This window comes from Gracilinanus agilis, chromosome 1 (genome assembly GCF_016433145.1).
Source record: "Gracilinanus agilis isolate LMUSP501 chromosome 1, AgileGrace, whole genome shotgun sequence".
Taxonomy (NCBI): domain Eukaryota; kingdom Metazoa; phylum Chordata; class Mammalia; order Didelphimorphia; family Didelphidae; genus Gracilinanus; species Gracilinanus agilis.
The window spans coordinates 470707790-470720365 of record NC_058130.1 but is presented as its reverse complement, the minus strand read 5'-3'; the positions used below and the strand labels follow the sequence as shown (position 1 = coordinate 470720365).

Here is a 12576-nt window from a genome sequence, read left to right as displayed (position 1 = left end):
TCTTTTTCTAGCATCACGCTAATTCCCTGGATCTGAGTTCCCTGGACTCTGTAGGAACCCTATAGTGTTCCTGTTTATCTATGCATCTGCAATCAAGAGGTTTGCTGGGTCCTTTTTAGAACTATTTATTCCTATCATGAGTTAACTGTGTAAGATCCACTCTTATTTCTTGGGAGAGAAAAGAAGGAATATTATAAGACACTGAACTCCTGTAGCTCTCTCTCTCACTCTGTTATTGGGAGATTAAAAAGAAAGACAAATGACTCCAGCCTGAAAGAGGTTTACATTTCTGAAAGTATAGGATCCAAGTATTGATTTGTATGTATAGTCCATCTTACATGAAATTAGTGCTTCTGTTTTTTACTATACACTTAGTAATATAAGTAAGCTATGTGTTTAAATGAAAAGAAAAAATAAATAGCCTGTTTGTTCTGCCTATGTCAAACCTCCCCCAATTCCAATCTAACCCCCACATAGCTGCCAAAGTGATTTTCCTAAAGCACACTGATCTGACCATATCATCATCCTCAACAATGAATTTCATGTCTGTTTACATCTCTAGCATCCAATATAGCCACAGTTTAGAATTTAAAGATCTTCACAGCCTTGCTTTTCCTGCTTGTTTAGTCTCCTGCTTGTCAGTCTACATACTCAGCAATCTACACCTTCTGGACTGATTGCTATTCTGGACATGAGACCTGTATGTGCCTTTTGAACTGGCTGACCCTCAAGCCTTGTATATGCTACTTCCTCACCTCTGCTTCGGGGAATGCCTCATTTCTTCTGAGACTAAGATCAAGGGTCACCTTCTACATGAAGCCTTTTCAGATCCCATCAACTCCTAGTGTGCTCCCTCTCCAAATTATCTTTCTTAATTTTGTATCTATTCTGTATTTACTTTTCTCCTTAATTAGCATGTAATCTTAAAGAACTGTTTAAATTTTGTTGTTGTATTCTCAGATAAGCACAAGCCCTAGTGCCTAGTACATATGTAATAAACATTTGATAGAAGTTGACAGATACCAACTTAATTTCCGTATATATCCTTTTTTCCTTTCCTTCCTATTGGTTTATTCCTTGTTTCAAAGAATAAAAAATAGGGAGAAAGAGTTGTTCAGCAAAACCAACTAACACATCAACCAATATTACAGTACATAAAATAAGTATTCTCTTCCTATGGTCTTTCATCTTTATGAAGAAATATTTCCATTTCCTCATCTGTTCTTTAGGACTGACCATGGTCATTATAATTTATACCATTCAGGTTTGCTATTCTTGTTCTTTCCATTTCTATTGTTGAAGTCAATGTGTTTCTTGTTTTTCTGGTTCATCTTATTTCATTTCATTTATATTTATATAATATTTCTCTTGGACAGAGAAGAATTTCAAGAGTTTGGGATCTATCTTTTCTAGAAATATGCAAATAGATCATGGCAAGAAAAGACAGAAGATGCTCGAGCATCCAGTCCAGTTTGTCCAAAATGCAGGGCGTGAGAAGATGCATAGTAAAGCTTGAAAGGAAAGGCAGGGAGCAGCTAGGTGGCTCAGCGGATAGAGAGCCAGGCCTAGAGATAAGAGGACCTTGCTTCAATTCTAGCCTCAGACATTTCCTACTTGTGTGACTTTGGGTAAGTCACTTAACTCCAATGCCAAGTTCTTACTATTCTTCTGCCTTGGAATTGATACTTGCCTTAGAATTGATTCTAAGACAGAAGATAAGGGTTTTAAAAAAGTAAAGGTAGCTAGAAACTAAATTTTGTAGAATCTAGATACTAAATTAACAAATTATTATTTTATTGACTAATATATGGGAATATATAGAAAAGTTGTTTTTTTTTTTAAATCAGGGCAGTGACGATTTTGGTAGCATTTTAGATAATTGAATCTGAGGAGTGAGGGAGAGCACCATCCAGAGAAATAAATATTTAAGAGGTACAAGACTAGGGTGTGAAGATGAAGAGTTACATTTTGATCTGTTAAATTTGCAGCGTTGGAGAGAAATGTAGGTGGAGATGACCATTAGATAGCTGGAATCTTGAGATTGGAGATTAGGGAAAAGATCCTTGTTATATTTTTCTCATAATTCCAGAATCTCATAGATGGGGATCCCAGAGACCATCTAATTCAACCTTCACATGAAAAGAAATCCTTCTGCATTGTGTCTGACAAGTGTTCATTCAGTCTTTCCTTGAACACCACTATGGAGAGAACATCCATTTCCTTTGGAGGGAGCCCATTACTCTTCAGTTAGTTCTAATTGCTAGGGAGTTTTCCCCTCCCACAACATTGAAAATAAATTCATCCCACTCACACTTTTCCTTGTATTCTTAGCTCTGTAATCTGTAAGCAAGCAAGCAAACTCCTCTCTTCCCTATTCTTAGAATAGTTTTTCCCCTTACCACTATCTTCCCCCAAAACCTACATTTGCTTGAATACCTTTACTCATGTCTTCAATCACTTTGATCCTTGTTTATCATTGATCCTTGCCTAATCCCAAATTTCTCAGGGATTTTCTTCTGTGATGAATGTACCTGCAGGAAAGACTGATTGCTTTTAGCATCACTGGTCAATATGATTGTTTTGTCCAAATCTTCCCAGGCCCCAAAACAGTTTCAGTGAATTGAGACACCCTCCTTTCCTTTAAGTTTCAACTCCTGTGACCACTTCCCCATTAAATCTTTGTTGGTCTTTTCAATGAAAGGGAGCTTTTCCCTCTTCAAATCTGTCATAGTTAGCCTGTATCTCGTTTCAAATCTTTTCTCACTTTTCCTCATATCATAGTTATTTTTTGGAGAGTATACCTTCTCCTCCCATTAGATCATAAGCTCCTTAAGTTTAGGGTCTGTGTTTCATCATCTTTGGTGTCTGGCATGATGCCCTGCATCAACAAGCATTCCAATGTTTATGAAATGAGTGATGTCTAGCTGGAGATACCAAGTGGATGAGTAGAAAGGCAAGTTCATCATAATTACATTTTTTGAAAGTAACACTGCATCAGGTCCCTCCTTCCAATGCTTTCTATTGTTAAACAATGCGCCTTTGTAAGAAGGCTCTCTTCTTTATTTATTTCTTTGAAATTTCACAAATGGGCTGAGTCTGCACAACAGCAAACTCTTTTGGGTTTGTCCTTGGGTTCCAAATATTTTTGTGTCCCAAAGGAAAATCTTCTGGACAAAAACTTCCTGATTAGCTGTCAAAGTCAAGTTCCTAGCTTGGTTAATCTTTAGTATCACTTCCTGGACCAGAAAGTAATAAAAATAAAACACCTACTCCAAATGGACTTGTCACTAGTATCTCCTTGGCTATTTGTATTTTTCTTTTGTAAAGACTGGGAAAAGAATCTTTATAATCTTGTCTTGGAATTCTTTCTTTTCTCCCTCCTTTCATTTTTCGTCATCTTTTAACATCATCATATTTAACAATAGTGATATAATTCCTGTCAATGAAAAACATTTTCCTCATCTCCTTCTCTTTACATCTACCCTTCAAATATTTTCTGTGATAACTTTTTCAACTCTCTTTCTGACTTTAATCTTTCTTTCCTTCAGTTACCTCTAAAGCCTCATCTAAAGTGATCTTTTATGCTTTTAACTGTGCCACACCATTCTTCCCTTCTAGTCTCCTGAACTTATTGGTCCATCTAAAATGTTTATCCTCATCTTTCACAAGTGAATAGATTTTAATCTTTTAAAATGCATTTCCTCATGAATATATGTAATATGTGAACAGAGAAGTTGAAATATAAATATTTCTCAACAGAAATATTCTATAATGCTGCTTTCCTTCCTCTTTTCATGAATCATGATTTCAACTTTGATTCTTCATTCAGCCTTCAACAATCCTTGTTATACTTCTTATTTGATGCATAAAAAAAGAAAAAAGAAGACCTACTGATTCTTTCTTGGTCTTCTTTTGGGAATTCTCTTCTTTCCTTCACTCTTATATTCAAAACCATTTTGAAAGAGAAGTTTTTAGTGAATTCAGAAACACTTAAAATACAGACACTGATGAAGATTCTATTCCATTCTTGGCCAAATTCATGGATAAAGAAAGATGCTGCCTGTTGACATCAGGCAGCTGCATCTAGCCAAAGAAAGCTGATTTGTCCCCATATGTCAATAGTATAAGAAGCCACAGTATTGTCTGTGACCCATCAAAGGAGGGAGTCGTGACTTTGCAATTAAAAATCAATCAATCAGTCAGCATTTATTAATTATTTGCTATGCATCAAGTACAAAAAGGAATGGACTATCTTATGTGTTTTGCTTGTGGTCCATAATTTAAACATATATTGCTGATTGTAACATGTTCTTGACTTCCCATGTTTAAAATGATATACTGACACTATTCATAATTTCAATTAGACTGAAAATTTAGTGGTTTCAATTTGTGGGTTGTAGTATAGATTTACATTGCTATTAACCACTGATTCTCCTTGTGTTGATGTTTTATTCATCACCATGTTTAGAGGGAGACATGGCTAAAATTGTATTTCCTTTATGAGAAAGTGATATTTTAAAGCCCAATCAGGTTATATTATAAAATTTTCCAGAAACACCATGACTTCAAATATAATTCAAAGCAAGATTTCATCCCACATTTACTAGAACCTTAGAAAAATTTGCATTTTGAAATGAAGACGAAGCTAAGGCGCTACTGACATGTGCCATGTCTTATTCCTCTTCAAATGAAAAGAACTTAAAAGATAATGAATAGAGATTTTGCCGAGGGCAAAAACATATGTACCTTGATTTGGCCTTCGTGATGAACAAATCCTAATCATTGATAAATCGTTATTAGAATAAGATGTAGATAGATGTAGATATAATATTAATTATAATGGGCATGAGGGGCCAAAATTAATCTTCTGGCAATTTGCATCTCAGCTCAGCTTATGGGTAGCCATGGAGTCAGAGAAGAGGTCAGAGAAGTGTTTGAAACTTCGTCCACCTCCCTGTGACTGTGAGCACTCTTATTTTTTTTTTTCTTCTTCTCCTGAAAAGGAGACCTGCCAGCAGCAGAAAAGTCCCCATAGGCAAAATGATATAGAAGACTCAAGCAATTGCACAAAATATTCAAGGCTGGTTCCCTATTTTAGTTTGATTATCTTATTTAGCTGCTTAGTTTTCTGTCACTTTCCCTGCCTGCAGGGAATATGGTAATAGAAGCCGCTAAAGGCCCTGGTCAGATATGTTCATTCCATTGCTCTTTGCATGAGCTGCCTTGTATGGAGCTCACTTCAGCCGCTGGAAAGAGCCTGCTGCTGCCCCAGCCACTTTCTCAGCATCCCTTCTATCTTATGAAAGTGCTTTGAGCGAGGCATTTCCAGATGCAGCAAGATGAGGAGCCCATCTTTTCTTTTGTTCCTTTAACAGCATTCCTGTATTTAGAATAATCAAATACTCTCCCAGAAGCTATGATATTGATGATTCATGGCAAAGTGGTAGTAACTGCAGAAAGCAGAACTCCCAATTTCCTTCTGACACAGATGGATTCCAAAAGATAGCAAATGGTGTCTCATCATCATGCAGCAAATAGAATGTTTCCCCTAGTGAGGAGAGACCAAGGCAGTGGCAGCACTTGGCCAAAAAGGGAAGCAGAAAGATGATGATCACGGTTGATAAAGTATTCTTTGTCGCAGACATAATAAACTGGAATAGACTTAGCTATCCCCAGAAATTTGTTCTCTAAAAGTATGTTTAGTGGCTAAATGCATATGCTACTAAATATAACAACTGATAAAGTCTTTTTTTTTTCCATTCACCGATGACATTGTATGGTATAATGGCAAGATCTCTGGCTCCAGAGTCAGATAATTCTGAAATGTGTGGCCTTCTATGGGTAAGTCAGGTTCCTCTTCTATAACATGTAATGGGGACTATATGACCCCCACTCTCTATATTACAAACATGAAAGGGTTGGATGAAATAGCTTCTAAAGTTAGCTCTAATGACCCTAGGACAGTGATTGACAAACTTTTTAAAGAGGGGGCCAAAGGAAAGGAAATGCTCATCTGTCAGTCTGCTTCTAAGGCAACTCTTTCAAAGGTTCATTGTATTGTATCCTACTCATGTAGCTGTCAGTTTAGGAATAATGTCCCTGGATAGAACATTTCAGGGGCCTGCATCTGGCCCCCCGGCCTGCCTTAGTATGCCCATCACTGCCCTAGAAAATTAAGTTCTGATGGGACTAAGGCATTTTTGCAACTCTAGAACAAAAGATCTTTGTAATCCACTACATTAGAGCAAAAATGTATACAGGAACAAGAAAAACTAAGATTTATGTATTTTTGTATTTGTGTATATATGTATATTTACATATATGTGTATAGATATGCATATATTTCTATATGTATATATGCATATATATCAAATGGAGGAAGGTATGGTTAGAACCTAATTCATGCAAACAAGATCTGGAGTTTTGGGGGTTAAATGACTTAAAGTTACCTAACAGACAACAACTTAATTCAATCATAGATTGTATTAATAAAGGCAGAGACCAAAAAAAGGAGGTTATAGGATCTTAGACTTAGATTTCAAAGAAAGGGACTTTAGAGCTCATCTAGTCCAACTTTTGCATTTTACAGATGATGAAACTGAGAATCAGAGGGCTTTTAGTAACTTGCTTAGGATCCTGAAGATAGTGGAAAAACTAATTTCAGTCACTGGTCCTCTGATTCTACATCTTCCATTCTTTTAACTGCCCATAGACGTGATTGACCTTTATACTTTGGACTAATCGGTGTATGATTAGATGAATATATTCACTCTTAGATGCTATATTTTAGGAAGGACACTGAGAAACTGAAACACCTCTTGTGAAAGGTGATAAAAATAAGGAGAGGACTGAAGATAATATGCTATGAAATTTGCCTGAAGTTTTAGCCTAGAGAACAAATGGCTTCAGAGTAGGAGGTCACAATATCTGTCATCGAGCATTTGAAAGGCTGTCATATGGAAAAGAGATTAGACTTGTTCAGCCTGGCCCCAGAGAGTAGAACTAAGAACAATATATGGACAAAACTTCCTAATGATTTAGAATAGTCCAAAACCCTCAGTGTTTCATGTATTCCCTCTCACTAGTATTCTCTAAACAGAGGCTAGATGACCATTCTGGTAGCGGCGGTGGAAGAGAGGAGATGTTTTCGAAGGGTTTCTTCATCTGATATGTATTAGACTAGATGGCCTTGGAAATCCTCTTCCACTCTCATCAGTGAAGCTTCACAGAAACAGCTGCCACTGATGAAATAGAATGAGTTCAAGAGATGGTTCCCCTTCACTGGAGGCTTTCAAGGGGAGGTTGGATGACCACTCTCGCTTCTGTTCAAAGGATTTCAGTATAGCTGTCAGTCTTTCTGTGCAGAAGTTTGGCTATTTAATGTAGAGTTCAAAGAATCAGAAAGTCCTAGGTCTACCATTTGCTAACTGGGTGATCTGGCATCAGTCATTAAGTTTCTCTCAGGCTCAATTTCCTTATCTATAAGATGTAGATGATAATGGCTGCACAGCCTTCCTCACAGACTGTTATGAGAATGCTCTGTGCTAATGATGTATGAAAGTCCTATCCTAATGGAAATGATCTTATTTGTTTTCTTATTGAACCTAATCTTATCTTATTATCCTGCTAGATTCCTTGTGGGGAAGGGGCCCTGACAATTACATCCCTCAATGAATTGCTGAAGGATATGAATCTGGTAGGAAGGGAGGAGCAGCTGGAAAACACGGATGGGCAATTTCTCTCTGCAATTTCTTTAATTAATAGGACTAATGCATGCCAAAGATACAGGGAATGTGTTTGGGGTGCTTATTTACTAGCTGATTCTTAGGTCATAGTGGTGTTTATGGCCTCTTCTTCATAGTGTAGTTTTTACCACATGACCCAGGCCTTTGTTAACCTCCAGCTCAGATTGCTATCATTTTCTCTGTTTATTCCTTAAAATTGCTCTGAAAGTGCTTCTACTGATTCCAATGTTTAAATAAAGAGCAGCTGGAGACTGGATATTTTCAATGAACCATCTTTGATTTGGACTTTGCTTTCTCTTTCTATCAGGAAGGTAAGACATAATTTGAGCTTATTTAAAATCACTGGGCAGGATGCATACATTTTCAAAATCATATACCTCTGAATTTGTACATGAGAGTGAACAATAGGTGAGTGTAAACTATAATTCTTAGTGTCATTTTCTTATTGCCCCATTACAGAAATAGAAGATACTTTTATTTGTTCATTAGATTAGGGGGAAAAGAAGTGACTTGCTCTCTCCCCACAAATCAGTGATTAAATAGCCAGAACATGATTCTTATGCTTAGTCAGAAAAGAAATTACACCAAACTATGGAAATCAAGACTCGTTCTTTCAGCCATTAGTGATGTATAGAGCATATGTTGTATGCAGTTCCATGAGACATATAAACATACACATGTACATATAGACACATATACACGCAGGTATATGTCAATATATGTATATATATGTAGAAACATTAACAAATGAATTCATAGTTAGGAAGTAATTTCAACAGCAATTTGATAAAAGTTCCACTTGAGGCTCTGCCTCTCTCCTCCACAACATTATAGTAAAATCTACATGTATATCGAAACATATATATCTGTATGAAGAGATGTAGGGATGCGTATGACCATGTATTTTTGTCAGAGGAAGAAGAGGTGGACCCTTGGATGGATAAATCTTAATTGACTTGTTAATGTTTCTGCTGTAATTGGTCTCAGTCACTTCTATATCCTTTATTCTTCCCTTTCCCATTCTGTTTTGTTGTTGTTGTTGTTATTTTTTTTAACTGAGCTTCTGCCAAATGTCACAGTCAGATAGTCATAAAGGGGGAAAGAGGTCAAGACTGTATCAGCATTTGACAATTATGTTCCACTCTGTATTCAGACTTCACAGATTGTTCAGCAATCTGGCTAATTTCACTCAAAAATTTTTGTGAAGTTCTTTCTGTGCTTAGGCTTAGTTAATCAATAAAACATGCTTTTAAAGATCCAATTTCTCATTCATTCAGGAATGAGAAAACACAGGGAGAGCAGTAGCTACTGAATACTAGCTACATTCCCAATAATAAATTATTGTAGAGAACACTGATCCATGACGAATGGTAGCAGGAAATAAGGCAAGGGTAACAGAAGCTCTGCCTTTGTATTTGACTGGGACTCTAGCAAAGAGTGAAATACTGTGATATATTTCACTGTTTCTTTTTCTTCTAGATCTCCTCATTTGTACATCCTTTGTTTCTTAAGGAATAAATGTCAGCTGCTGTTAGAATGTAAGTCCCTCAAGGGCAGGGACTGATTCATTTTTGTCTTTTTATCCTCAGTGATTGATTAGCATTGTGCAAATCACACAGTAGTCCTTTAACAAAAGTTGATTGATGAATTGATTAATTTCATCCCATCACAATAGTTTACACTTACAAAGCACCTGAAAGCTTGCAATATACTCTTCTTACAATGACTCTGTAAGGAAGGCAGTTCAAATATAATTATCCCCATTTTAGAAATGAGAAAACTGAATTTCAGAAAGGCCAAGTGTCTTGTTCATGGTCACATAGTTTATGTATCAGAATCAAGATTTGACCCCAGTTTTACTGAATGAAACACCAAAGCAACTTCATATTATACCACACTGCTACTATCAATCATATGAAAAGAAATTACAAAATGCCTTTTTTCAGATTGATACCTATAAATGCCATTCTTCTTCTTGAATGCATTTATTTTTAAGTAACCCACCCAGGGCTTTATGGAGTGCATAGATTACTGGTTCTTTGCCTATCAGTGCATTTAAGAAGGCTTCATCAGAAAGCATAATTTCTGGAACTTGGCTATAAAGTATCCAGGCTATTGACTAATCCCAATTTTCTTCAGTGCCTCTTATACAACTTCTTCTATAGTTGATTCCGACATCCAGAAATATCCTGTCCCTTCCTTATTAAAATTATGACAGGATTGTTGCTACAATGCACAAACAGAATTTCAGAAGCATAGCTTTAAAGCACATTATTGAGGAAGGATTTAGGGATGCTGAATAAAAAGCACCATCTGTTGTTAGTACTTAACACTAATAAAGCACTTTTACATTTTACAAAATGCTATATAATCATTTTTATATCAACTATCCTCACAAGAAGCCTATAAACTTAGAACTACTCAAATTTCCGAGAGGAAAGGGACAGAGGAATAAAGAAATTAAGATTTTTCTTCAGGGCACCATTACTTCTGAGATTCACAGTAAATGGGGGGAGGGAAGCTAGTTCCTCAGTGCCCTGGGCCTTAGCTCACCCTTCTATTGAATATTTCCTCTCAAACATTGTTCCCCATTAATAATTCAGAGCCTTGGAACAAAGACCAGAAGCCTGAGAAGGAGCCATTGAGGACTTTTTCTTCACTGAAAACAGGAGATACTTGGATATAGGGCAAACAATATATGGTACCCCTTTCTCTCTTCTGAGATATTTTATCATTTACTAAGGTGTGAGTTCTGACACTCCACTTCAAATATGTGTGAAAGTCTCCTAGTGAACACTGGAAGCTCTTAGGATGAGTAGCATTCATGTTATTTACAAGCTTTCTTAGAAGAGATGTTTGAAAAGGTGCTGATAATCAAACTTGTCTATAAAGATCGCATCTTTTAAAGTCTCCTATTTGCTGTATCCATGTCCACTTTCTCATCTCTACAGCTGAAAGGATGGCTTTTTTTTTTTTGGTTCCTGACAGTATCATTATCCCTAAAGAATCAAACCTTTCTGTCTCTTATATCTTCGCTTGCTACAGAAAATTCTGTGCCAAGAATGTAGCTGACAATTTAATTTCTGTGAGGCTCAGGCTGAGGACATAACCAAGCCTCATTTCCCTGACTCAGCGCTGGCAGCTCTGCAGGGGTTACTGTAAAGAAATAAACAAAACCTCCAATACACTTCTGGGTCAATAAAGTGATCAGATAAGACTTGCAAACACTGTCTTTACATAGGTTTTTCTGTGTACTTGGCCACAATTTAGAAAGAGGATTTTAATGTCACTGCTTCTGAAAGCTTCCTGGGGCAAGAGATCCCACCACCTAACCCATTGCAGAATGTGGGAATGGAGTGAAAGGCTAAACTACTCTTCTCCTAAATGATTAGGGGGAGAGCAGGGGAATGATAGAGTTACCAGGAAATAGTTAATTTGGAGCTGACAGGCAATGCGCTAAGCTTAGACTGTTGGCTTTCACAGTGAGAAAATGAAACTTTCCATCCCTCAGATAGCAAAAGCCTAATCACCATCACACTATTTTTAATGCATCTTGCTTTATAGCATAACTGGACTGCATTTTTCATGTGAAGGTAAAAATTAAAGGATTTATGATAATCCGATGCGGATGGTTGTGGGCGTTTCATTTTGACGAGAGCATTTTCCTCTATTCTTTGTTAACATTTCTCAGCTTCTTGCTACAGTCTTCTTACCCGAAACTACTCATGTGAAAAAAGTCTTACCAGATAAGCAACAATTCTTAGTGTACAGAGGCTCATATCCTCCCCGGCTATTTATGAGAAGTGACTTCTTCAGGCTTTTAAAATCAGAAAGTAAAAGTGTGCAAAGGAATCCTACCTTGCCAACATACTGATAATCGGATCCTGTGTATTCCTCCAAGAGGAAGAACTGATTCCACATCCAGCTCCTTTTTGCTCGATTAAGCTCATTCTTGCTATTTCCAGATAGCTCCAGTGCCTTTTTCTTCTCTGGAAAGCCACTAGTCCTCTTAGAGAAGGGGCTTGAGAAACTTTGGTAGGGCTGACCAACCAAAAAAAGCAGCAAGAAGTAATGGTAAGTTCTCATTATGATTGCACAAAGCAGGGTTCAGTTGTAGTGCCTTTCCTGTCCTTAAAGTGCTCAGTTTTGCTGCACTGTATCCAGCCTCATTCCTCCCTTCTTCCTTAGTGTTTGTTGCTTAGGTCTCGGAGGATATCTGGAAAGAATAATAACATATCAAGCATTTTTAGAGATACTTAAAATTCAGTGTTAAAGCAAATAAACTGGAAAAGTAGAACAGAAAATGGAATAGCCTTTCCTTTCTTCAACCCCCAAACTCCCCCCCCCACACCCCAAGAAAAAAGTCTGCTATCAATTTGGAAAGGCAGAAAGTGGCCTTTGAACATACTAAATGGAATGTGCATTGGGTAGGAGGCAGCCGCTTTCTTTTTCACTTTCTATTACTTAAAACCCCCTGTTTAAGTAATAGCTTCGATATAGGACAAAGTGTCGCAATGGATTTATTTTACTAACTCTTTCACATCTCCAAGTGTGGGCTGAGATCTGGTTCAAGGAAATGAATCTGGCTGTTCCTAGTTCTCTTTGCATTTCCCTTTTCCTGCACAAGTCCAACTAAATGAACATCTTGGACAATTGCAATATAGTCCATTTGATTAAAACTCAGCTTCCATCATGACTTATGTTATGAAACAGTCTAGTGAACTGACTTCTTTCAACTTTATACTTTTAAGGAATCAAGGTGGCAATTTCCTACTTGCCCATTAAGCTTTTATGGAACTTTTGTATATACCCCATTTTCACTGTGAGGGCG

The 12576-nt window shown here is 37.0% G+C and overlaps 1 protein-coding gene across 2 annotated transcripts in view; it reads right to left on the bottom strand.

Moving 5' to 3' along the window:
* LOC123238178 (cadherin-6) overlaps window positions 1-11831 on the bottom strand; it is a 104034-nt gene extending 92203 nt beyond the window's left edge. The window contains exon 1 of one of the 2 annotated variants that reach the window (XM_044665606.1): window positions 11604-11831. In XM_044665606.1, coding sequence (XP_044521541.1) covers window positions 11604-11831 — 228 coding nt within the window. The remainder of the gene's footprint in view (window positions 1-11603) is intronic. The other variant, XM_044665616.1, reaches the window with a different exon arrangement.
* Between the last annotated feature and the right edge of the window lie 745 nt (window positions 11832-12576).